The sequence below is a fragment of the Acanthisitta chloris genome, unplaced genomic scaffold, assembly GCF_000695815.1.
Source record: "Acanthisitta chloris isolate BGI_N310 unplaced genomic scaffold, ASM69581v1 scaffold16711, whole genome shotgun sequence".
Lineage (NCBI taxonomy): Eukaryota > Metazoa > Chordata > Aves > Passeriformes > Acanthisittidae > Acanthisitta > Acanthisitta chloris.
In genome coordinates this window covers 40,152-64,893 of record NW_008654510.1, presented here as the reverse complement: position 1 = coordinate 64,893, position 24,742 = coordinate 40,152, and the positions used below count along the sequence as shown (strand labels likewise).

The 24,742-nt window shown below is 33.0% G+C and overlaps 1 protein-coding gene across 1 annotated transcript in view; it reads right to left on the bottom strand.

Annotated features, from left to right (window-relative positions):
• Positions 1-2,790: 2,790 nt before the first annotated feature.
• LOC103810646 (CUB and sushi domain-containing protein 3-like) overlaps positions 2,791-24,742 on the bottom strand; it is a gene marked incomplete at both ends in the record, with an annotated part of 51,714 nt that continues 29,762 nt past the window's right edge. The window contains 3 exons of the mRNA XM_009083558.1: positions 2,791-2,915; positions 12,313-12,400; positions 17,214-17,291. Coding sequence (XP_009081806.1) covers positions 2,791-2,915; positions 12,313-12,400; positions 17,214-17,291 — 291 coding nt within the window. The remainder of the gene's footprint in view (positions 2,916-12,312; positions 12,401-17,213; positions 17,292-24,742) is intronic.

Here is a 24,742-nt window from a genome sequence, read left to right as displayed (position 1 = left end):
ATTTCTTGCATAAAATAACATTTGTGCATAATTGCATAATTTGTTTGCCCAAATGGTTTCTACACAAACATACAAGTTAGACAAATAGATGCACACACATTTTTGCAGATACTTTCATCATGTTACTATGTGATATTTATGCTACTCATGCAAAATACTCTCAAAATATTTATCATATGTTCTGTGCATGAAACATAGAGAAGACATAATTATTAGCCTAGAAGAAAGTTTATATTCCATCTTTAGTATATCTCAGAGTCTAACTGAAACATCCTGTTAATTGAAAGAACCAAAAATTACAGCATACCAAAGGTACTTGAACACAACTAATGATACTTTAAATCATATTTGCTAAACTAGAATATCTGTACCATCTATCTGACTTTTCACCATGTTTCATTGTATCAATTCCTAATAACTTTCTTAATATTGGACATCTCCTTTTTAAGGTGGATTAAGTTAGTTCTACAAAGCAGTGAATGTAAAGAAGTGAAACATTGTCTTTTGAGTTTTGGATCACATGTTCTACCTATGAATAATGGTGGGTTTGGACATTTAGTTAATACATGTTCTGAAGTTTCACGTTTAGACAGAAGCTTCCGAACAATGCTAGATTCTAATGAATATATGTTGTTTTCTTTTTATTCCTAGTCCAGTATTAATGATTATTTTAAAATTAGACACATGTTTACTGACATGATTTTTAAATCATTATGCAATGTCAGTTCTTAGTCATACTGGGGGAAAAATCTGACTGAAGAATGTGGTTAACCTTTTATACTTAAGTACTTTGATACCTGCTGCTACTCAGAATTCAAAACTTACACCAAAGTGAAAAGCAATGTATATAATAAACATTTGTGCTTGAAGGTCATAGTCCATAAAGCTACCGAGCTGCCTTTGAAAACTGTACAGCTATCATTTATGTTGCTCTTTATGTGGGATATGAAAGCCAAGTGTCTTTGGAATGTCATTTTATCATGGTTATCATGCAATACATAGATAAATCCTATAATTCAGCCATGTTTACATGTGATCTTCAGGGTGACTTTTTTTCTTTTTTTAAATGGATCAGTTTTGAAATCTGAGTGTTCTTTCTTTTTATAATCAGAAAATATGGATTGGAAGAATTTTGAAAATATATTTAGGCCCAGGTCAATATGAGACTACATGAGTGTAAACTCTCCCGGATAAATGTATATCTCATAAGCTATTGAAGACTTCTGTTCACAACACTAAATTTCTTTAGTTCAGAAAGTTTTGCTAGTGTCCAACCATAAACCTGTCTTTGCACAATTGTAGTCCATCATATTTTATACTTTCCCTCTTCTTTCACTAGATTCTTTATTCTCTAGATCAAATCAGCCCAGTTCTTTCCCACTTGTTTATAGTAAGCTATATTTTAGAGAATTTTGATATTTCCATAGTTTTCATCTATCCTATTTTCACTGGTCCACACCTTTCTTGAAACATTGGTACTCACATTGCATAGCTTTAGGCACCTGAGATGGGAAACAGAATCCTTGATTTACTCAGCTGTGCCTGACAACCTCCTCTAGTGAGCCATTCAAGACTGAGACAAGGCTAACACATAGTGTTACACTGCATAGAGGGGTGTGTGAGAACACCCTTATACAAACATACAACACCCAGCTGGCTACACTGGAAGATTAGGAGACTACCATCCTAAAATAAGTATCTAATTTAGGATATGTGAATACAATGAAAAAAAACTCTACTAGTTAAAGCCTTACTAGTTTTACTGTAAAAAAAGGTTTCATTTATGTGCATTACATGATTAATTCTGCTATATATGTCATACTGAGCATCATTTCTATAAATTATACATACAGTAGTAGGATAGTAAATGTTTATATTATGTATATTTGTGTATGTACAAGTAAACCTTTTACTTATTTACGTGATATGCCATTATTGAAGCATATGCTACCATGATCCATAGTAAACCTATTTCTGTAGCTGCCACACCTACTCTGTTTTTCTTTATCTCAGCTTTGGACAATTGATTACTCTATGCTATGTCTAGCATTTCATTCTTAACCAGAGAGTCACATATAGATTGTATAAGGAAAAAAAAACCAAAAAATTCACCTGTGTATTTTTCCAGCTTTTGTTGATTTCTAATATATACCATCTAAATACTACACTTGAGATATTTTTTCCCTCTTCCACTGTTCAGAAACATCTCACAGTTATCACTGGACATTACTGTAAGCACCCATAGGCTTGAATTAAAAGATACATGTCCCTTCTGTTTTCCATACCAAAGTATTCCTTGCAAACACACTGTGCTCTTCAATATTAGGTTTTGCAGTTATGTCAATTCATATTTTTCTTCTCCTACTCGTTTTTTGCCCTTTATCTGTTTGGTCAGGGTCAAATCCAAGTGTAGACTTCTCTATTCCTTACCAATCCTGAATTCAAGTATTTCTCATCTGCTTATAAAACATGCAATGAAGATGCTTAAATCACTGCAATTTTGAAATCCATCATGCTGAGTCTTAATATTCAACATGTGATAGATTTTCATCAGCTCCTTACGAAGAAAACTTCATAATATAACTTCCCAAGTAAAATAATCACACTGAAGTATAGACAGTTCATGTTAAACAAAACAGCATAGGTACATCCTTTCTCACTAAGAAAGTGAGGGCACGAGGATAAAAACATCCACGTACTTACAAAATATAAATTTAATAGGATTGTCTTTTGAACAATAGATAGATGAGAAATGGACAAGTCACTGTAAGGATAATAATTCCTCTTTACCTTTACACACAGGTCTATGATCACTCCATGCAGCAAAAACTTCAGCTATCCTCTGACAGGTGATACTTTTGGAACCTTGTAGCACGTAATCTTCATCACAAGAGAACTGTACTGTGGCTCCCAAACTAAAATCAAACAGTGACATAAAAAGAAGCATTTTTTACAAATCAGTAGCAGTCAATTTTTTCCATTCTTTTAGATGTGACAGTCCAGACAAACAATGCAAACATGTAATCCAGTAATTTTTTCTCCCAGTAATAAAAGGCTGAAGGCTATGTACTAGCCTGACAGTGCACAGTGTTCAGACCTCACTGGGCTCACTTTGGCCTGAGTTGGTTTACCTCTTTTTAACAGTTGTTTGGAGGTCAAGTGACTATTTTCTGACCTAACTTCAGACTTCCATATAGTAGAGGTTCAACAAACCTGGGCGCTATGCAACAAACAGTAGTTATTTATGTTAATTGAAGCCAGAAAAGAGAAAGAAACATAAGGAAATCACCTAGAAGAAGAGCCAAAAGGTCAATCGCAAGACTAAAGAAGAAATCCCCATTATAAACATTTTATTCCTCTCAGTGAAGATCTCAGGATACAGATGATTTGCTGCAAATGTCTCCCACCCCTGATTCTTCTTGAGGAAGTCTGGTGTTTTTGACTTTAGGACTAGGGTGCATTGGAAGGGGAAGCACAATACCAGAGAAAAGGGCTAGATTAATAATGTTTCTTGTATTAAAATGTGGTATATTATTAATAAGAGTTTCCTATATTAATTTGGACTAGAAATGCACTAGTGTATAACTACTAGTAATAGCAGGTTTTTATCTTTTGATTAGCAGGTTCAGGTTTTAATTATGTTGGCAGTAATGTCTTGATTCCATAAAAGCAGACGGGTTTCTCTTGCCAGTAACAAGATTCTGCACGTAAAAACTACCATATAATGTAAGTTACAATGTCAATATGAACATATTCTCCTTTAATTGGCATATGTTTCTTAAATTAATGGAAGAAACTAAAAAAATTTCTTAAAATATATTTCCTGCTATTTAGCTGTGATTATTTACGAAGTTTTAATTCCAGCTTCAAAACATTTTTTACTTTTTCATATGGAGCTGACATTTGGTGTTGGAAACTACACACAGAACAAAAGAAGAAGTAAGTCCAGATAAAACTGAGCTTTTTCTTTGGTTTAGTTTGTTACGTCATTTTGAGGAGAGGATTGGTAGGGGGTTTTTTTCAGTTTCTAAATGTTTATTAACTCAACATGTAAATGTATATTCCTGAGATAATTTTTCTCTTATAATACTATTATGGTTTCAAATCCTGATTTCAGTTAAAAATAGTCAATATATCAGGCCTTTCTTTGACATCACTATCATACACTTCATAATTTCAATATGCTGTTCTTAAAGGCTTGTCTTTCACAACTATAAAGTATTTCTATAAAATGTGACTGTGGACAAGTTGCAGTGTCACGAAGGTCTTCAGAAAGCACCTGATACCTTATCAGTTGTGAAATTATTATTGTTACATTTTTTAATTAAAAGATGATGTTATTAATTATCCTATTCCTTATATAAGACTGATGAGGAAGAATCATACATCTGCAATTCAGCGTGTTGCCTTACACTTGAGACAAAAACTAAAAGCATTTAGGAAACACTCTTCCTCCCTGTTTTAGAAGGAATAAACCCAAAACAATAAAGCCAAGATGTTATTTTAAAAATTCTGATAAGAGTGAATTAAGCTAAGAATTAGTATTTTGAAAACCTCATGTATGGTTGTATTTGGTAGTGAAGGATATTTAAGAAGTGAAATTTGGAGGAGTATCATTGCTTATGTCACCCTCCTAGTGGGTACTGATAAAACTTTCTGTTTTGGTATTAAAACTGTGATGAATCGTTGCAGAAAAAACACATAGAGGATTCTTTACCAAACTCCAGTGATTCCATAGATACTTGCATCCATATAATCAAGATGAGCACTTTACAACAAGAAACACAACAAAATCTTTTGAAAAGGTGTCCAAAAGGAAAACGTCGTAAAAGTAGAAAAGAACAAATCCATTTTCCTTAGTTATCCTTATCTTTAGATGGCCTACTATTAACAGATGTTTCGTTTATATATAATACCTAAAACAAGTTACATGACTAATGGTATTCCCTAGTCTAGGCACAGCTAATACTATGGCTGTTACTATGTATAAAGCACTAGGGCAAAAATACCCACTCATAACATAACTAAATATAGATGTGGTGATATTCTGTGAAAACAGAAGAGTAATCCTTATTCACAGGGGAATAAGGAAAGTCCCCATATAAAATCAAACAGCATGTTGAAGTAAATTATTCTATAATGACATTTGTCATTGCCATTGTATTTCATTGTCATTTCCCAATGATTTTGTATACATATGTATCTGTACATGAGGCTTTTAAAAATAAATCCAGAAATCTGACTACCTCAAAGTTATGTACAGTTTGATTTTCTCTACCAATTCTTCTTTAACTGAAGAATATAGCTTTTTCAATTAATTGTCTATGCAGACAAGGAATTACTTGAGGTTTTTGGGCTTCTTTGTGTTTTGGTACAGTTCCCTAACAGTTTGGTCATTGAGAAATTCATATACATACCATCAATACTGAATAGTAGCAGGGCATTTCATTCTTACTCAAACATATAAAAAAATCAGATCACAGAGTCATTGATTTCAAAGAATTCTGCCTAGATTTACATTTACATTCAATCAGCCCAGTTTTTCTTTCCTTACAGAAGGGGATTTTAGTGTTGCAATCATTCAACATACAAAGACAGAGCACATATTCTAGAGATTAACTTTTGTTAGGTAATCAATTCAAATGCATCTATGATTGCTATAGTTACTAAAGTCAACTGATACTTAATAGAACAAACATAATTTAAGGAAGTTAGAAATGCTAGATGTTTAGAAAGGAATGGTGTCAGCACAATACAGCTGATGAAATTTGGGGAGTACCTGGGCTTTACAGAGATATAAAGAAATGAGGACATGAAAGACGATATAGTCACCTGAACAGACAGAAAAGGAGAAACTGATAGTGAGTAACAGCTCTATAAGCTATTTCAAAAGCAGATCCTGTTCTGATGAGAAATAAGAGTGTTTGTGAAAGAAAGGATAAAGAAGAGTTGCAAAGTCCATGAAAAACAGAGGAAGATATAAAAGTGAAAAACTGAAGAAAATGAAAAAGCAAACCTAATGTAAAGGCTGTTGCAAGGCAAGGCTAAAAAGCTTCTATATGCGACTGAGGAAAAAGAGCTACAAGGCAGAGCACAGAGTTGAAGGCAATTTCAAAGTTGTGACACTGAAAGATGATCTATCACTAATGTTAAAAATTATACTCAGCTACTGCAGGGACTATATTGTTAGGAAAATTCAAAAGGTAGCAATTGGGAAGACAAGAATATCTTCCTCAAGAGTACATCTTCACAGTAATATATCTGCTTTAGAAAGCCACGTTGAGAAAATCTGAACCCCTTTGATTATTTAAAATAAAAGGACCACCTGAAGAAAAATAACATGGAAATATATTTGCTTTGACTAACCATGGACTGATTTAAACAGGAAACACTAAGCAAACAAACAAAATTGTCTAGATGCAGCCAAAGGCCAGACTGGTTACATTTAGTCCGGTATGTTCACACTGAGTGTGATGAAAAGTAAATCCTTAGAGAAAATCTTTAGAATACAGCAAACATTTATAGTTCTTCTTCTGATCATTACTGGATTTCAATCATTCATGATTAATGAATTTTCTGAACTGGAGCTACTAATTCAGTGGTCCCTGGGTGACTAAATTGGACTCTTTGGACCAGACCCTAGCCAAAGCTAAGGCTGGTAAAGCACATTAGTAATCAAAAGAGCTTCTGTGGGTATATTAGTCACTGAAGGAAGTTCATATACAATGTTGGTTCATTAATAAATGTATGAGGCAACCTTGTGCTGAAATCCAATACAGTAAAGGCAGAATTGCTAAGTGCCTTTTCTGCATCCATTTCTACAACACGTGTTCCTAAGCATCTGCATGTACCAACATGATTTGCAAAGAAGAGGGACAGCCAATACTGGAGAGCACCAGGTAAAGAAGATGTCAGTATTCAAAGGCAGAGGGACAGACAGCTTTCACCAAAAGGTGCTGAAAAGTTTGACTGATTCTAAGCAATGTTGGTATCATCTAAGAAAAAGTATGGTGACGAGGAGAAGATCCTACTGACTGTAGAAAGGCTAACATTTTTTTTGAAAGAGAAGCTAGGAACCTTGCATCAGTTTCTGGAAGAAAAACACGTGCTCTAGGAAAGCATGAAGAGAAAAATGCACTTACACAGAGTTTTGAAAGCTGAATTATATGTGATCAACTCAATTGTTTCTATGACTAAATGACTGGCTACATGGACCAGTGGTAGACATAATAGTGTTCAATATAACAAGGCTCAGCATCAAGGTTATTGACAGCACCTCTTCAGCAGTATCTTTTGAGAGGTGACAGAATATATACAGAATAGGTATATTCAAAATTGGCCTGGCAGCTGTGCTCAAAGAGTAGGAATCACCAGCATTATATTCAGCTGCTGGTCAGTAATAAGCTGAGCATTAGGAAGTCAATATGTGATCTTACGCTGTTTAATATTTTCATCCTCAACCTTGATGGTGAGACAAAATGAACTGCCAGCAAATCTATGGATCATACTAAAGCAGGAAAAGTGGCTTTAAGCCAGACATCTGAGAAAGTTCAGCACTGGGCCAACAAAACTTCATGAAACTCAACCAGCAGAGGCACAAAGTTCTGCACTACTGATCAGTAATGTATTTTCATCCTGAATAAAGCAAACTATATACACAGCATTAGAAGTTGTGGCAGCAGATCAAGTGAAATTATTACTCAACTGGAGAGGCTGCATCTGCAATATTAAGTCCAATGTTTTGAAAGAAGATATTATCTTTATTTATCCTGTAATTCAACCCACTGGTAAAATAAATTGTCCTTAATACAAACTTCATATGCTTCCTTGTCTCAACAGAATCATTATTGTTGAGACCACACTAACATCTTTGTGTCTGTCTGACAGCATTCACTACTTTGTTATAATCCAAGTTTGATCAGAATCTCATCTTAAAATACTCGTTGGACCACACTGCAGAGATAGAGGGATGGAGATGGACTCATTAAGTCATTTCATGAAGACAGAACTTTGGTATGGTGGTGAGGGAACATGTTTGTCTCATAATAAAATACCTGTCCAAGTATAATTCAATCTGGATATGATTGTTCCACTATAAACAAAGAAAAAAAGCCTGCCAAACTCCAAAATTTAAAAAAAGAAAAAGATTAAAAAATGGCTACAAGATCACATGTAAAACTTTTCTCTTTATCTATTACATCTTTCTCATGTTTTCCATAATGGCATTGACTTTAAAACTGGACACTCATGGAAAAGATGTGTATTTTACAGTATGAAAGTTAAAGTAAAATAAACTGTTGGAAATTCCAACAGAATGATCACTAGTGCACCTAAAATTTTAAGAAACTTCCATGAAGGCAAGTTTTTTTTCTGAGGTAAAATATTTTTCTCAGTACAGGAAAAGCTGGCACCTGTAAGTCATCTTGACTTTATTTCAACCTGCAAAAGCCTATTATGCTCAAATAGGAATCTAGCATCAGAAATGAAGCCTTTAAAATGGCAAGATATAACCATAGAGAATTTTCACATTAGAAAAATATCGAAAAGGGTGAACATGGAGTTCCAGGTCCCAAAAAATGTCATGAAATCCTGCAGTTTGTTTTAGAGCCTGCATTACAGATTTTCTAAGCCTGTGTAAGAACTATGTAAGAACATGCAAGAGTGCTGAGAGCAGATAGTGTTTATAATCTGAACAGGAGAGAAACTGCAATAAAATGCTACCAAACCTACACCTTCACATTTGAAGAAAACTAAAGAGGCATGACAAGAGCATGTTTGTCTCTAAAATAGATTTAATTGAGCCGAAATTTGATTTTGATTTATCTTAATAAAGATAGAACTAAACCCTTCTTCAAAATACTGTGTTTTAAAATTAAGGTATTGTAATTGGAATTTTCACTTCCTTTTCAGAAAGGAAACAGCCCCACAAGCTTAAAGTAAAGCTATTTCCTTCATTACAGAGAGAGTGACCTCAAGACAGGAAAGGTTAAGTATAAGATATAAGACAACCTGGAAAAGATTTTCAATAGTACTATATGTTTTCAACTAAATGTAAACATTTCAATGTTCTTTCACTGTCGTATTTATTTTTAAGGACTTAGAATATTTCTACTTGGGAAGCTTATGAATCAACTGAACAACCATTATGATAAGGGCAAAAATTGAAACCAGGTTAAATCAAAAAGGAATTTTATTAAGTATGATGAAAACTTTTAGTCTGCTTTGGTTCACTGCATGATGTTTTATCAATGTGTGAAGTGTTCAACTAGGGATAAAGTATGTATATCACTAATGTGCACCAGTGTTGCTCTTTAGAAGCACAAATCTCAACATTCACATTCATAAGACATTTTACAAGCCTTAGATAGGAAACCACCTTATTTATCCCTAATATGTTTGAGGAATATAACCAAAAGAGTAAGTAATTATTACCTGCCAACAAAGTGGCTAGAAATTGTGCGCATGTGTGGGTATATGTCTTCCCACTATTTCCAAATGCAATGTTTTTGCATTTTAAAGATAGGCTACCACAAAATAGTGGAAAGAATCTTTTCAAAGGAAACTAGTCCTTTCTGATTTGTTTTTTATTCTGAGAGCTAAACTCAGAGTACACCTGCCTATTAAAGAGATGCTGCACCAAACTGGATTTATTTAAATAAGATTATCCAGACCAGATTGTTTCTATCTTGAAAGAAACTGAACGATGAAAATTCAAATATTTAGCTGCATTAAATTAGTTGGAGACAGTATTTGAGCATAAATTTGAGGTGGTACTGAGGGTATTGAGAAGCCTGTGCTTTCAGAAACGATTATTGCTCTGTAATCAACCTGTTAGAGAAACCTTGAAGCAAGCAGACTGCCCATAAAATCAGAGGATTTTAGACTTGTTTCTAGAATCTGCTCTTAAGAACAAGATCAGTGAAATGCTAATTTATTGAGTTTTGTAGTTTGCTTTCCTTTGTTTTTTTCCATACAAGTGTCAAGAATTGATCAAAATAAGGATAGAAAAGAATAAAAAAGCAAAGTTCAATTTAATCTGAAAACACATTCTTTGGTGGAAGGCAAAAAATACTTCCTCACCAAAATAAACATCTTGGCCCCCAAGAATTACACCACATAAGACCAAGAGCACAATAATATATCTTTTTTTATTTTGTTTTGAACCGAAGTTTATTTATGCTGGAGTTTTTTGCTCACTAAAAATGTCATTAAACTGAACAAATCTTTTCACTTTCTCTCTTTTCACTTTCAGTGGCTACTGCATGTATGAGCCATGTTCTTTCACTTTCATTAGAAACATACTAATTATTTTTCCATTATAAAGGGATTGGATTTATCAGTATGCTATACATATAAGCATTAAGTATCACATTCATGGGAGTTGACAGAAAAGCTGATCTTCCCTCACAGATAATTTGGATTTGTTTTTTTTCTCAAAGAGAAGAAAGTCACTGAGATTAGTGAGAAACTGGGGAAAAGAAACACTATAAAATATATTGACTCTGATGTCTGGTACATCTTGTATACTACTGTTTAGTAATTTGAATACATTCTGCTTTTATTTTCTCATACATTTATTTGAAATAGGAAAGTTTGATAGTCACATCATCACAGTGTATAGTGAAAAATAATGTTAAATTAAATCCTAATAATTTGGTCCAAAAAGAATGATGAGGGCATCATTATCATCATATCTTCCTCTCAAATAGGTTTAACTCGAATAATCTTGGTCTTTCAGCGATCACTTGCAGAGATAACACTAGAAAAGGACTGGTAGTTTTCTGTCAAAGGCTTTCACTCTCAACCATATTTCTGAAGTTAAAATTCAAAAAACTGGTCTAAGAAAGCATGACAGTTAAATGCAGTTAATTTATTTTTATCTCTCTGAAAATGACAAGGGTTTTTTGCCAGCTGATATCAGAAATGACATTTTTTTAAAATCAATTATAAAGCTTTCTCTGATGCACCTTGAACTTCCTCTTTCCTCAAAACCAGAGAAACTATAATAACTATGAGAAATAACAATAATTAACTGACTGCTAGCTAGAACGTTTACTAAGGATGTCATTCTCAATTCTATGTTCTGCTTGATTACAAGGAGAAAAGACAAAAGAAAACACACCAAAAAAAGTACAATAAGTTATGCAAAAGAATGAAGTGTCATAATTTCAAGAAGTCTTTGCTCATCTCCCAGATTACTCTAGCAGTTATTATTTTCAAATGTTTAGAAATGTGCTGTGTGATATGTAAAAGAAAAAATAAATATAAAAACCAAACCTGAATGCAATAAAACCAATTAATGTAAAAATTAACAATTTCCTTTCTGCTTATTACTTCCTATTTTGTTTCCTCATTTAGATGAAGAGATCTGGAAACATAATGATAATGTGAAATTAGCATATGATGTGAAACAAGATCATGACTTTATATTTATTCTTTTTAAACATTGTAAAATGTCTATATATAAAATATGAAATAATATGCATGTTCAGCCCTTTTAAAAATAAATGTTCAATAACTGAAAAGGAAAGAAATCAGATAGAAAAGATATTAAAATTAATTCAAAACATTTTCAAAAAGGTCTGTATATGTGTCTCTCTGCTCATCAACCACTGCTGATCCTGACAGTAGGAGTCCTATATGTTCACTGACAAAAAGCCATAAAATGTTTTGAAGGAGTACTGAAAGTTTTTTTTTGCCCTACAAAATAAGGAATTTCAAAGACAGCTGAGAATAGAGGATAATATAAAAATTACTTAAAAAATTATTCTGTATTAAGAGTGCTAAGCCACTCTGAGGACTACTAGGGAAATATAACTGCATATATCAAAATTCTGGGCTCTTGAAAAACATATTGTCAAAAATGCAATATTTTTATATTGAAATAAAATAATATTAGATTCCAATTAACATTTCTATAATCTCTGAAATCTCTTCTCTAAGGTTTCATTATTCTTCTTGTGTTGCATTCAGTTTTGTTTTGTGCTTCACAAAAACCTCCAGTGCCACATATATACTCAATATTTGTAAACCTAATACAGTATATGCATGAGAAAATTACTTTTACTTACCTTCAATAGAATTTCTCCCAGATTATCAGAGATATATGCACTCTTCCAAGTAGGTATTTTATCTGTACATACTAAGTACCGGCTATATTGCATTCCATAATTCTATACAGAATTCTAATTCACTTTTTACTGAGAAGATCAGTATTGAAAGGGTAGTCAACAACAGTAACACATTTGTAACATAAGCATTTTCCAAGTTCAGAATTAGAGAAATGATACAATGGTAGTGTTTATATTTTACCTAAAATCTGAGCCTATCCGTTTTCCATTTTCTGGTTCTCCAGGATCTGGACACAAATTGGACGCCTGTTTAATACCTCCCTCATTTACTGAAAAAAACAGAAACATAAACAAAAACAAAATAAAATAAACAAAAAAGATAAAATAATATAGTTTTTAGGAAATACAGAGTTAAGCAATTAACAAATATGAAAAAGTATATTTCTACAGAATATGTTCACCCATATAACCTAGTTTCAACACAAATTTCTCCTCACTATAACAAACCAAGCATGTGTTTTCTGATTTTTTCCCCCAAAGTAACAAGTTTTTTATAAGATGTACTAATCAGCTCTTTTCTTTGCTTGTAATATTAGTGAATCCATATGGAAATGTTATTACTATTCCTTTAGAAACATTAACATTTAAAGGAGTGTTCACCAGGTTTAGGGGTATAAGATTTTATACCGAACATAAGCTAATAAATGTCATCTCCACTAAGAGCTGACCTTTTCTCCTTGAATTACAATAAAACTTGAATGCATAAGCTCCTGCTGAGAGAATTGTCCTTAATCAGTATTGAAAATGTAGATATTCCCAAAATATGGTGATCTGAAGGTAAACTCAAAATGTCAGTTTGATTTGCATACATTTATCTTACAAAAAACTAAAATGGATCTTCAGAGAGAAACTTCCTATGAACCATTCTGTATGTTTTTCCAGAAACTTGTGTGTAGCAATCTAGTCTTCAGCATATTCAGCTTATTTCTTTTTTCATTGCATTATATACTTTCTTGCAAATTTTACAGCTTTCAAAAGCGTATCTTACCAAAATAATTTTAGGTAAAAATAAGTCTATTAATGTTTGGATTTAATTTTTGAAGCTCATTGAATCAGGAGGTAGCAGAGTCAAACAAAAAAAAAAATAGCAAAGGAGGTTGGTCTGCTCTTACTTGGTAAATTCATGGCCTGATAGAAGAATGTTTAAAAAAAAACATTCAAGCTGGCATGAAGCCAAGAGATGTATACTGAGCAGAGAAAATAGTCACTTTTATTCATCTTTATTACTGGTGAACCAGATCAATGGATTCATAGCATTAGACTTTTACTTTCCTTGAATGAAAAAGTTTGCATATAATTGGGGTAACCACATTACAATGTAAATATAATGTACCTGGATAAAAAAATGTAGATTCTAACCATATTTCTAAAGGGTGTTAATTAAATTTCAGCTTTTAATGAGACTATAATTCAGAATACTTGAGGCCACTCCCTTCCTTGAAATTTGTTTTCTTACTCACCCAGAAAGGGAAGAATTGGTTTGGTATCCCTGAGGAAGCCAAAGGCCAAATAGAAATGTTGCAGAGGTTTAAAAGGAAAATATCTCTACTTCGTACACTGCACAGAAACCTATCAAGATCACTCATTGTCAACTGGAACCACAGTATTTACCCTCCTCTGTGTCAAAAACACTGCAGCATGTCCAAGGTTGCTTGAATAGCAAACCAAGATAACCTCTGTTCATCTGGATCTCTGTGTTCAAGGGACATTTGGGCCAGAATTACTCTTCCTCCTGGTTTCAGGTTTCAGTCTTTTTCTCCCCCAATACTTGTACATGTGATGAAAACATATTGGCTATAGAAACCCAAGTTCCTGCCAGTGTTGGAATATATCTCCCTCTGATGATTACATTGTGCATTCCATAAACTGCATTTCACAAGGCCATCTTGTGGAATTAGTATTTAGGAACTTGTTGGACAAGCATTTAGAAATAACTTTCCCTTTGGACTATCCGGGTGCTTCATTATGAGGCATAAGACATTCAGACTCATCATAAGTAGCCTGTGTATATAGAGAAGACACTAAAGCTTTGGGTAGACCGTTAGGTTTCACTGAGCAATGCAGGAAGGAAAGGAAGTATGCTTAAGAACAAGGAGAGAAAAAGAACTTCCTCAGTTTTGTGACAGTCTTTTAACTTTTCTGATATTAAATATATATTCAAATCATAGTTAGGAAATTGTTCATGATGCCTGGTAATAATATGAAAGAAATTATAATGGTGCCATGTGGCTACGCACCATGTATCAATGCACAAAGAAGAAATTCTTTACTATAAAAAAATGAAATTATTATTTAAACATAACTATTTGTATTTCTTATAATTCATATTTTAATATTTCAAAGAATTAATTTTTTTTGCACACTATGTTTCCCCATACACAGGTAGTAGAGAAAATAGTTGTCTAAAAGAGAATATTCTACCGGATTTCAAAGCACAAGAACTACTATAAACTTCAATTTCTACCAAAAATGGAAGCTTAAAAATCCTATTGCTTTTTAACATCTTCTGTATAAAGTTTAATTCCTAAAAACACTCTACAAAATGCATTTTAAAATTATAAAACATGGATCTATTAATATTAATAAAAACATAAATGCTTATGTTAAAGAAAGTCAATAAAATCAATAAAATAATTAAATTTTTAAAATTAAGACATAGAACAGCAAAAATACAGAAGAAAATGTTATCGGTAGAAACCATTAAACTGATTTCTGATTTGACTTTAAATCTAAAATGCATTTAAACATTATTAAATCCATTCTGATTTCTGTTGAGTTCTTCGTGAAAAATAACTGCACATTTTATGAATTTTATATTGATGTTACTTTTACAGACATAATATCTACAGCTCTATGTAATTCCCGAGGTATCTATCTACTTATTTTTGGTTTACACCCCAGATGCTCCTATGACAATAAGCAATGAAAGGGTTTCCCGTAGTAACTTAAAGGCATCTAGGGAAAGCATTCATTCATAGTTTGGTCATGAAATTAGGAGCAAGAAACTCCAGAGTTCTAACCCAGATTGAATCAGATCCCCCGACGAATTCATTTGTTAAGGTCAATGCTTCTAAAATGAAGTTGACGCAAACTTATTTCAAAGTGAAACATATCAAATATCACCACTCTGTCTGTGCAAATCACCTATGCATTAGTATATTTAAATATTGAATGTTATATAATTGATACATCAAAATAAAAAGCAAAATAATGAAAGGACATACAGATGAGAATGCTAGATGATAATTCCTAAAGGTGTTCCTAATACAAGGCATAATGGAAAATAGGCATTCACTTCTCTTATTTCCACTAACAGTTGAATGATGGACGTTGGGTCTTTTCTAGTGACCCTATCTGTCATTGCAATGCAAGTAGAGATCCAGCTGAGAATATTATCTAAAGTCAACAGCTAAATACATAGGCTTCTCATGAAATATTGTCTCTTCAATTTTCTCAGCTACCACAGTGGCCAGCTAACCAAATGCTAGATTACAATATAAAATCTTAATTATTTACTTATGACAAGATTACTAACACTAAATGTACAAATCAACAGGGTTTTCACCTTCACTTATTATTGACTTATATAGGTAATCTATTCTGCACAATCAATGAAACAAGTAGAATATATACAATATCATAATGTATGAAATTATATAAAGACGTTCAAAAATATAGTGATAAATTTCATCACTATTTTCATAACAATCACATCGGATACCACATGTGTATGGCACTTCATTTTAAATATGGAATTTCTATTAATGATTATGTAGAAGAAAACTTAACAATTAGCACTAATCTCATTTATAATTATATAAGCACAGATGGGCCATCAAACAGACCTCAGTGATGTACTTTATAAACACTACTGCACTTATCTTACTGTTATTTCTTGTCATATAATCATCCTACTTTCTATTTACTCAATATGCATAAGAGAATACTTATTTTAAAATATCATAATACAAAGTTTGAAAAAACCAGAAATGCCTTACAGAACTATTTAGGTGATGCAGTTTACAGAAAAGTTGAATATGGCAATATGATACATTGCAAAAATGGAACAGAATTTTGGTTTGCCTTATTTTTCTGACATGGCAAAAGTGAAAGTGTCTTGCTGCTTGAAGACATCTTTCTATAATAAAACCTCAACTTACATCTAATATGTTGACAGTTTAAAATCTAGCACCAAAAATTAAAACTTATGCGAAAATGTACTGCTAAATTCTGGGAACTGGGTCCACTACTGACACTTTATCCAAAACAATTAGTGCAAACATGTCCAACCTAAGGAGCTTCAAAAGCAAGTCCTTTCACTCCTGCGAAGAATAATGAAATGTAGTATAATCAGACATGGGATAAACATTTAGTCCATTTTATTTATTTCTAAATATTTAAAATGTGGTTCTAGTCCAAAATGATCTCTATAAAAATGGCACATACTTTTGCAAAAGTAACCTCTTTAATGTATTTAGAGACACACCTATTTCATTTGTGCTAAAAAGTTGCCTGACTTCTCCTTATGATATAATCAGGACTTGGTCCTCTGAGATGTTGAGCATGTTCAGTTTCTGTTTTCTGTAATTAAAACCTAAGCATCTCCAGAAATTTTTAAACTAGTTAGTTAATCAGTTAAAAATGTCAAACTTCATGAATCAAAAACAAATTTCAAAAAATGACCTCATATGTGTCTTGAAAAAAATACGTGGTTGTACATTTGTAAATGAGGACAGGCTTTGGTTTGTACAGACTTTTGATGCTAGTACTAATGTTCAATTAAAAGAACAGATCTCCTGTTCACAGCTAAATTTTCAGCTGACACTTGGGAGGCTGAAAAATTATTTCTTTGCAAATACTGTAAATTTAGTGTGAAATTACTGACCAAATAACACATCCTTTTACAATGCCAGATTTATAGAAAGGTTGCCTTTAGAGTAGAACCATATTTAAAAATTCACCATGCAGACTGGAGAAACTGGTTATATTATCAGAAATGCATAAACAATTTTGAAAACACACAAACACAGCACAAACTTCACTCTTGCACTAGAAAAAGTAACAAAAAAGTAGTACACTCACAGATAGAAAACTTGTTGCTGTTGTCTTTCCCTGGAAACAATTTAAATCCTCTAGATTTAAAATCTATGGCCTTTTTCACTAGTTAAAAAAAAAACAAACAACAAACAAAAACATGTATCAGGCAATACAGTCTAAAATATTTCATTTCATTTGACAAATTTTATCGTGGAAGTATATATAAATTAGTGTTCTGGCTACCTAAGAAGCTCAGATTGTGTACCTTTGGTGGGAAGCAATTTACAAAAATACATATTGAGACCAATTTGTATACCCTACAAAGGAAAGAAGTGAGATGTAGAACTTCACTTTTCTCCTGCATAACAAAAGAAAAAAATATGGCCAAAACCGTTTATTTCCATGCACCATATAATTGTGTAAAACATTGTCACACATTTATGGAACCTGGAAAATGAAAATTATTATAAGTGTTTGCTCCAAAAGCAGTTGATGCATTTTCTGTGTTGAGAAAGAGTAGAGTCCATCCCCTGCTTTCTCCATTAAAAAAAAAAAAAAGATATTTGAATACAGGAAATAAAATACAGTCTATTGTTCTGTCATGGGTTCTGCAGCTGTCTTCTTTCTAGCTTGAAAACTGTTATTTGCAAAGAATGATATGGAAGGGAGCTAGCTAAGACCACAGCTGATCTGTTTCTGTACAAGTCCTTATTTTGGGCTGGCTTTTGGCCTGGATTATCTTGCCAACTAATCCAGGCAAATCTTGCGGTCTCTGAAAGAAAACAACTACTAAAAGAGAATAAACCCAAAACTTAATAGATATTTTTAAAAAATGTAATCAAGAATAAAGCAAGAACACCACAAGGAAATTTGCCTTTCAGTTTCCTAAGTGCATCTTATGTGTGAGCCATGAACCATCCACTAAAAGGGACCTCCTGAAAATCTTTAAATTTTAACTATAGGTTAATTTTAGGTACAATATATATAAATGGCTTTATAGAATATAGATATTTAAAAAAAATACATGGGAAAAGATGGTTTATGTTGGCTACAAGCAAATACTGCTGGTGTAGACAGCATAGATTAAGGGAACTGGGTCTAGGAGAAGTTAATATGAGAAGACACATAATCAAGTAATTTTTATAGCCATTAACTTCTTACAGAAAATCAGTGGATATTCAAAGAACCTTACAAGAACCTGCATAAATACCAAAGCAGCAAAATATTATTGGCATCTTTTTATAAATAAATACACAAGAGCAGAACAAGGTTTGGGAAAAACAGTGTACTACTAAGAAAGACAATTTATAGGATATAGGATATGCTGATAAATATTTTTACACTTCTGATGGAAGACACCATATTTTTCTTATAAATATGGAGATGCTTTTATCTTAAGAGGCAAAATGTAAATTTCCTTGTGTATCATTGCAATTTAATTTATAAACATTGATAATTCTTCTGGGAAATACATTACTTGAAGAAGCAGAACATATCTGTTGCCACAAAATGCTAGTTGGTTTAGGGTTTTTTAACTATTAGTAGCAGAAGCCTTCCCCCCACACACAAATTAATTTAAGTCCGTAAGCAATCCTATCCTCAGTGGAAGTGATAGACCCAAGAACGGCAACTTCACACACTAGAGTCATACTGGAATAACAACAATGCTCTCTTGTCATTGTCTGAGCTTTTTAAGATGCCATTTCTATATAAATATGAATGTTGCAGTACAGCTGGAACCTTCTTTTGGCTTTCTTCGAGGATCAGTATAACTCCTCAAGAACCAGATGACAGGCATAGTTATTCATCCAGCACCCAAGTAAAATGGAAGTAGGCTCTAATATATGATCTCGGGTGCTGGGATGGGTTTAAATGCTCTGGTTAGAGAGTTGTTTGTCCTTTCTTTTCAGAAATCATCATAACACACTATAAAAGGACGACTGCCTTAGATTTTTTGTTTGTTTCTACTCATTCTCAAACAAGTGAGTGGCATATCCATAGTTTATGGGCACAAAAAGAGTTCACAAGATCTAAGGTGGAAATTAAAATAGCTATAAGAGTGCCTGGGTAAAAACATTTAAAAGATGCAAAGATTTTTATAATCATTTGCATCATTTTGCCAGGGCTATTAAGTACCACTAGGAAAGCAAGCAATTCCAGTTCTCTGAGGAATCTTTACCCTACAAGAGAAGAATTTTGCTTTTATCTGAGGGTTGTATGATGATTTATTGAACAGTAGTTTCTGAATACACTGTGAAGAAGAAGTTATAGAAATTTATTTGGTCCATACGGACCATCACTAAACTATGTGTCAGACTGCAAATGTATGTACACACATAAAAACAATCCCATGATCACAAAATAATACCCTACCCAATAAATGTATTATTTCATACTTGGTAAACTATGCATTATTTTGCATGTCATGCACATGACAGTAAGTAGTGAAAGTGGATTTCACTTTTGAGAAGTCTCAGAGGATGGATTCATGGCAGCATACAGTGTAGCTGTACACATCTAAGGTAGCCCACAAAGAGCTCACGCTTGAGGAGCTCAATTCATCTGGCCCAGGATACCTACTACTTTCTCATGAGATGAGTTTAAACTTTGGTATGCCCATTTCTCTCAAGACAAATAATTCAGTTGTCATAATGCAACAAATAACCAAATACAGACTAGTATGTTCTCATATTTCTGAACAGCCAAGAAACTAGACTAGTCCAATAAAGTAGGGTACTCTTGAGGAGGCATACCAATGTAATAGGAAGGTAGTGATAAGATTCTATAATGCTTTGGAGAATAATACTGCAGTAACTAAACCAAATGTGAACCTTAAGCTTCCTTTATGCCCCTTCCTTCAATCCATTTCAGAATCACTCCATAAATAAAACTGAAAACTAAGATCAAGGAAATCAAAATGATCAGAGACCAAACTTACTAATTGAACATCAATAAATGCTATTTGATGTAACCCTCTGTCCAGTGATATAATGCAAGGACAATCTTAAAATTTTTTAACGCTACTTTAAATACATATGGCTTCTAGGTTTATATATTTGTTTTACATTTATACATAAAGACAGCAAGTTTCTTCCTTTGTATTCCTTATTTTTTGGGGAGAAGGAATGCAGGCAAGCATCTATTCACATAAGTCTCTGATAATCCTGAATGAATTTTTGATCATGTGACCTGATTAAACATAAACAGGAGCATCAGAGCTGTGTGATATCAAATCAGAGATCATGTCAAAAACCCTGAAAATCTTAAAATTTAGGCATCTACCCTGGGATTTCTACTCAATACCATTCATGCCTTCTTTCCTGTTCAAACTACTTTAATACAAGTAATTAGAATCATAGAATCATAGAAAGGTTTGGGTTGGAAAGGACTTTAAAGATAATCTAAGTTTACACCTCACCCCATCCCCTGCCTTAGTCAGGGCCACATTCCACTAGAACATTTTTGCTCAAAGCCCCATCCAGCCTGGCTTTGAACACTTCCAGTTATGTTGCATCCACATCTTCTCTAGGAAACAACCCTCAGAATAAAGAACTTCTTCCTAGTATCTAAACCAAATACACCCTCCGTCAGGTTAAGGCCATTCCCCCTTGTCATATCACTACAGGCTCATGTCAAAAATATATCCAGCTCTCTTGTAGGATCCCTTTAGGTACTGCAAGGTCTAAGGTCTCCCCAAAGCCTTTTCTTCTCCTGGCTGAACAGCCTCAACTCTCTCTCTCTCTGTGTCTCTTCCCTTCCCTTCCTCTCCCCTCCCCTCTCCAACTTTTTTATAAATTTAGAAGGACCAAAGTTTTCTGTACATAAGAGAATTGGAACTGTTTTATTGAAGAGGGAAAGACATGAAAAGTCCTGGTAATGGAAGAAGTCCAGGTAAGAAATTTTACATGACAGATGTGTGAGCCACATCTATTCAGCAAACAGACAGGCCAGAATCAGGTACACTTTTCAAGTAGTTAATTTGTCAGATAAGGAAGATTCAAACACTTACAGCCACGGTTTTAGGCACATAAAATTAAAATATTGTCTTAATTATTTTTTTAAAAAAACTGTGTAATTATGTATATTTATGCATATTCATATGCATACATGTTGCATTCAAACACTTGCGAGAGAGAACTAATCCAGACAATTACCACATTTAAGACTTCGGGCTAGGTACTGCATTAAAATAGGACCTAAGGTATAAAAGCATCTGTACATATGTTTTAAGTATGTATATTATAAAAGATATATTTAGATGTATCATTTCACTAGAAAGCTTGAGTACAACAAGCTCTCAGACACCAGAAATGAAATTAATTTTGAATGAAGAAAAGATTGTTCAGTTGGCACAGTTCTGGCTTCACTGAAAGAGTATATCCTGGGAGTTACATGAGACAAATTTTGAGACGGAAAATTTGCTTCTACAATATGGAAGCATTGGGGTATACAGCTACGTGAAGGATATCTATTTAAAACACTGACAACCCACAAATTCATGCCTTTATTTTAGCTATCTAACAGCATTTATGTAGAGGAATTGTCCTTCTTGTCTACATTTTGTAAATTTTCAAATCAAGTATAAAATATATTTTAAATGCTGACTACTAAAACACCACTATTCTATGCAAAACAGGCATTCAGTTTGCATTACTACAAGTAACTATACCAACTATTATTCTAAACATGGAATCTTGGGCCTCATCTGACCTTATATACTTCTTTCATTACGTGTAGCTCAAAGTAGTTCAAACACTGAAAGAGCTTTTCCCGACTCCAGAACATTTACTTTATATTCACTACCACTCCACTAATGGAGACAGAAAATAGCATCATAACATCAAAGTCATTATTTCAAGATTGTATGTACAGCCCCCCTTAAGTGACATCCAAAAAAATATAATAGTATGTGGACACAGTAGATGGCTTATTTGACTGAGCCTAAACATTTGTATTCTATATATATAAATGCCCATATAACATGTTTTAGAGAAATGTGCAGTATCTCTGAAAATAAAGGAAGGTGTTTACCTCCTCACAACCTTTATATTTCTGTTTCTCATCTCTGACATTTATTTAAAGTCAATTTCAATGGATTCTCTTTGGTAATATCTAAATAAAAAAGAAAAGTAGACTCAAGCCTACTTTTTTTCCTTTTTCTCACAAGACTGAGAGAGAAAAGTTAATATTTCCTATAAATTTTCTCTCTCAAAATTCTTCCCACCACATTACTGTTATTTAGAAAATGGAAATCAATGCTATTTTTTACTCTGCATTGGACCCAGACTCTAGGGATACAAGCTGACAATAAAAACCGTTATAGATTCAGAATCACATGATCTTCAGCAAGAAGTATATTTGCTGGACTTAAATTATCTGAGAAATAAGAAGCAATTAATTCATTAACTACTTTCTGAAGTGACACAAGACATTTGTTTGGAATACAGTGTAGAACTGATTTTGACTTGTGCAGAACCAGTAATTCACTGATTATTTAAAAACTTCCATATGTGATGATGGCAGACTTTACTTGCAGCAGCTGCTATTTCTAATGACAGAAACAGGAGTCTGATATACTCTGGACTTCCAACATTTGCTGCTCATGTGCAGATATGCTAGATAAATTATGCATGATACTTCTAGTTCATCTTTGCCATATGTCTAATTCATTGTATTTCCTCTAGAGGATGATCTACATGCACAGCACATCCACAGCCTGAATGCATTGAACTTGCTACTCACATAAAAGTCAGTTTCTTTTTTTTTTTTGCATACCCATCATGTTCACTACACATGTGATGCAATTAATTATTCAGAATTTCCAAACTCTAACAAAACAAGTATTAGATATCTAGTTATCTTAGGGATCACTACTTCAAGGGATTGCACAAATGGCATGGGCTTGGGGGGGGGGAAGATATAGCAACCTATTTTTTTATCTGATGGCATTTCTGGCTTCAGAAATTTACATTAAAAATATCTAAACCTAGTGATTACCAAAATAAACTTCACTGTGACCCAACACACTGACTGATGCAGCACTATCTTCTAGAAACTTTCTGCACCATGAATGTCAGCATTAGAGGACATGAATTTTTATCAGTTTTTTTAGTACAGCATGACCTGCATAGGTCAATGATTTGAATATGAAGAACCATTTAGAAGATGAACAATCAGACTACACTTTTCATACTATTCCATTTTTCACTTTTTATGTGATTTGATCTTAGTTTGTCTTTTACTACCCACCTCCCCAAGGCCCCAGTCCTTTCAACTCTAAAGTACCCTGGCCAAGTAAACTGTATAGAAGATTTATACTTCAAATTACTGTAACTACTGCATTACTACACTGAATTACTGCACTGTATTACTCATTCAAAATTATCAAAATTACAGTTTTGCCACTATAGTCTACATTATATGTATCTCAAATTTCTCTAATTTGGAAAAACAATTATTTAAAAGAAAACAAGTATGATTAATATTTATATTTTAAAATTAATTGATAATTGCACTAATGATCAATTGTTTCAATAATCTAACTACAATGCATTTGATGTGTACCAACATACTGTGATCCACATAAAAGAACCTGAACTACTGAGGGAGAATAATGGCACAACACGTCAGAGGGCAAATACCAATTATTGAAGTAAACATGTATGGTGTGATGAAGAACACTAAAGAACTGCAGGAACTGTAAGAAATATAAATAGAAAGAACAAGTTCAGAGACTAAAATTTACAGGCAAGTATAAAAAGCAATAATTCAACTAGCATATTAACACACCTCAGCTGCTGAAATCAGAATGACTGATTTTCTTTTCCCCTTTCTTCATTGTAATCATGCCAGACTTGTCTATAGGACGAAAAATTATCTCCTTTCCTCCTTCCAAGTGGGAAGATATTAAGAAGCTTAGGACAAAGTTATCAGCTTTTCTCTAATAAAAATCTTGACATTAACAAACCATTGACTATACAGTACACCCACCAAACAGAACTAATCTATGTGACCTGTTGCATGTATTAAATGGGTATTTCCAAGAGTATATGATATATTAAACTGATATAATTCAGATTGAATGATTGATTCTTAGATTACATCTGTGTTATACTCATTTCTTGAAATCTTTTTAATTGTTGTAAAAAAAAACTTTTAAAAATACAGACTCTTCTTACATATAAATATTCTTTGAAATATAGAACATAATTATCTTTCTGCAAAATACATTTACTGTCTTCAGACTCCCAAATTTGTAGTTCTGGGTTTCACTCCTAAATAAATTAAAAAAAAAGCCCCCAAGAAAAAACACTACCTGAGGTCAAATGCACATTGGTTATCTACTTGACTTAAAGATATTTAGCAAGACTCTTCTTACATATAAATATTCTTTGAAATATAGAACATAATTATCTTTCTGCAAAATACATTTACTGTCTTCAGACTCCCAAATTTGTAGTTCTGGGTTTCACTCCTAAATAAATTAAAAAAAAAGCCCCCAAGAAAAAACACTACCTGAGGTCAAATGCACATTGGTTATCTACTTGACTTAAAGATATTTAGCATTCAGAAAA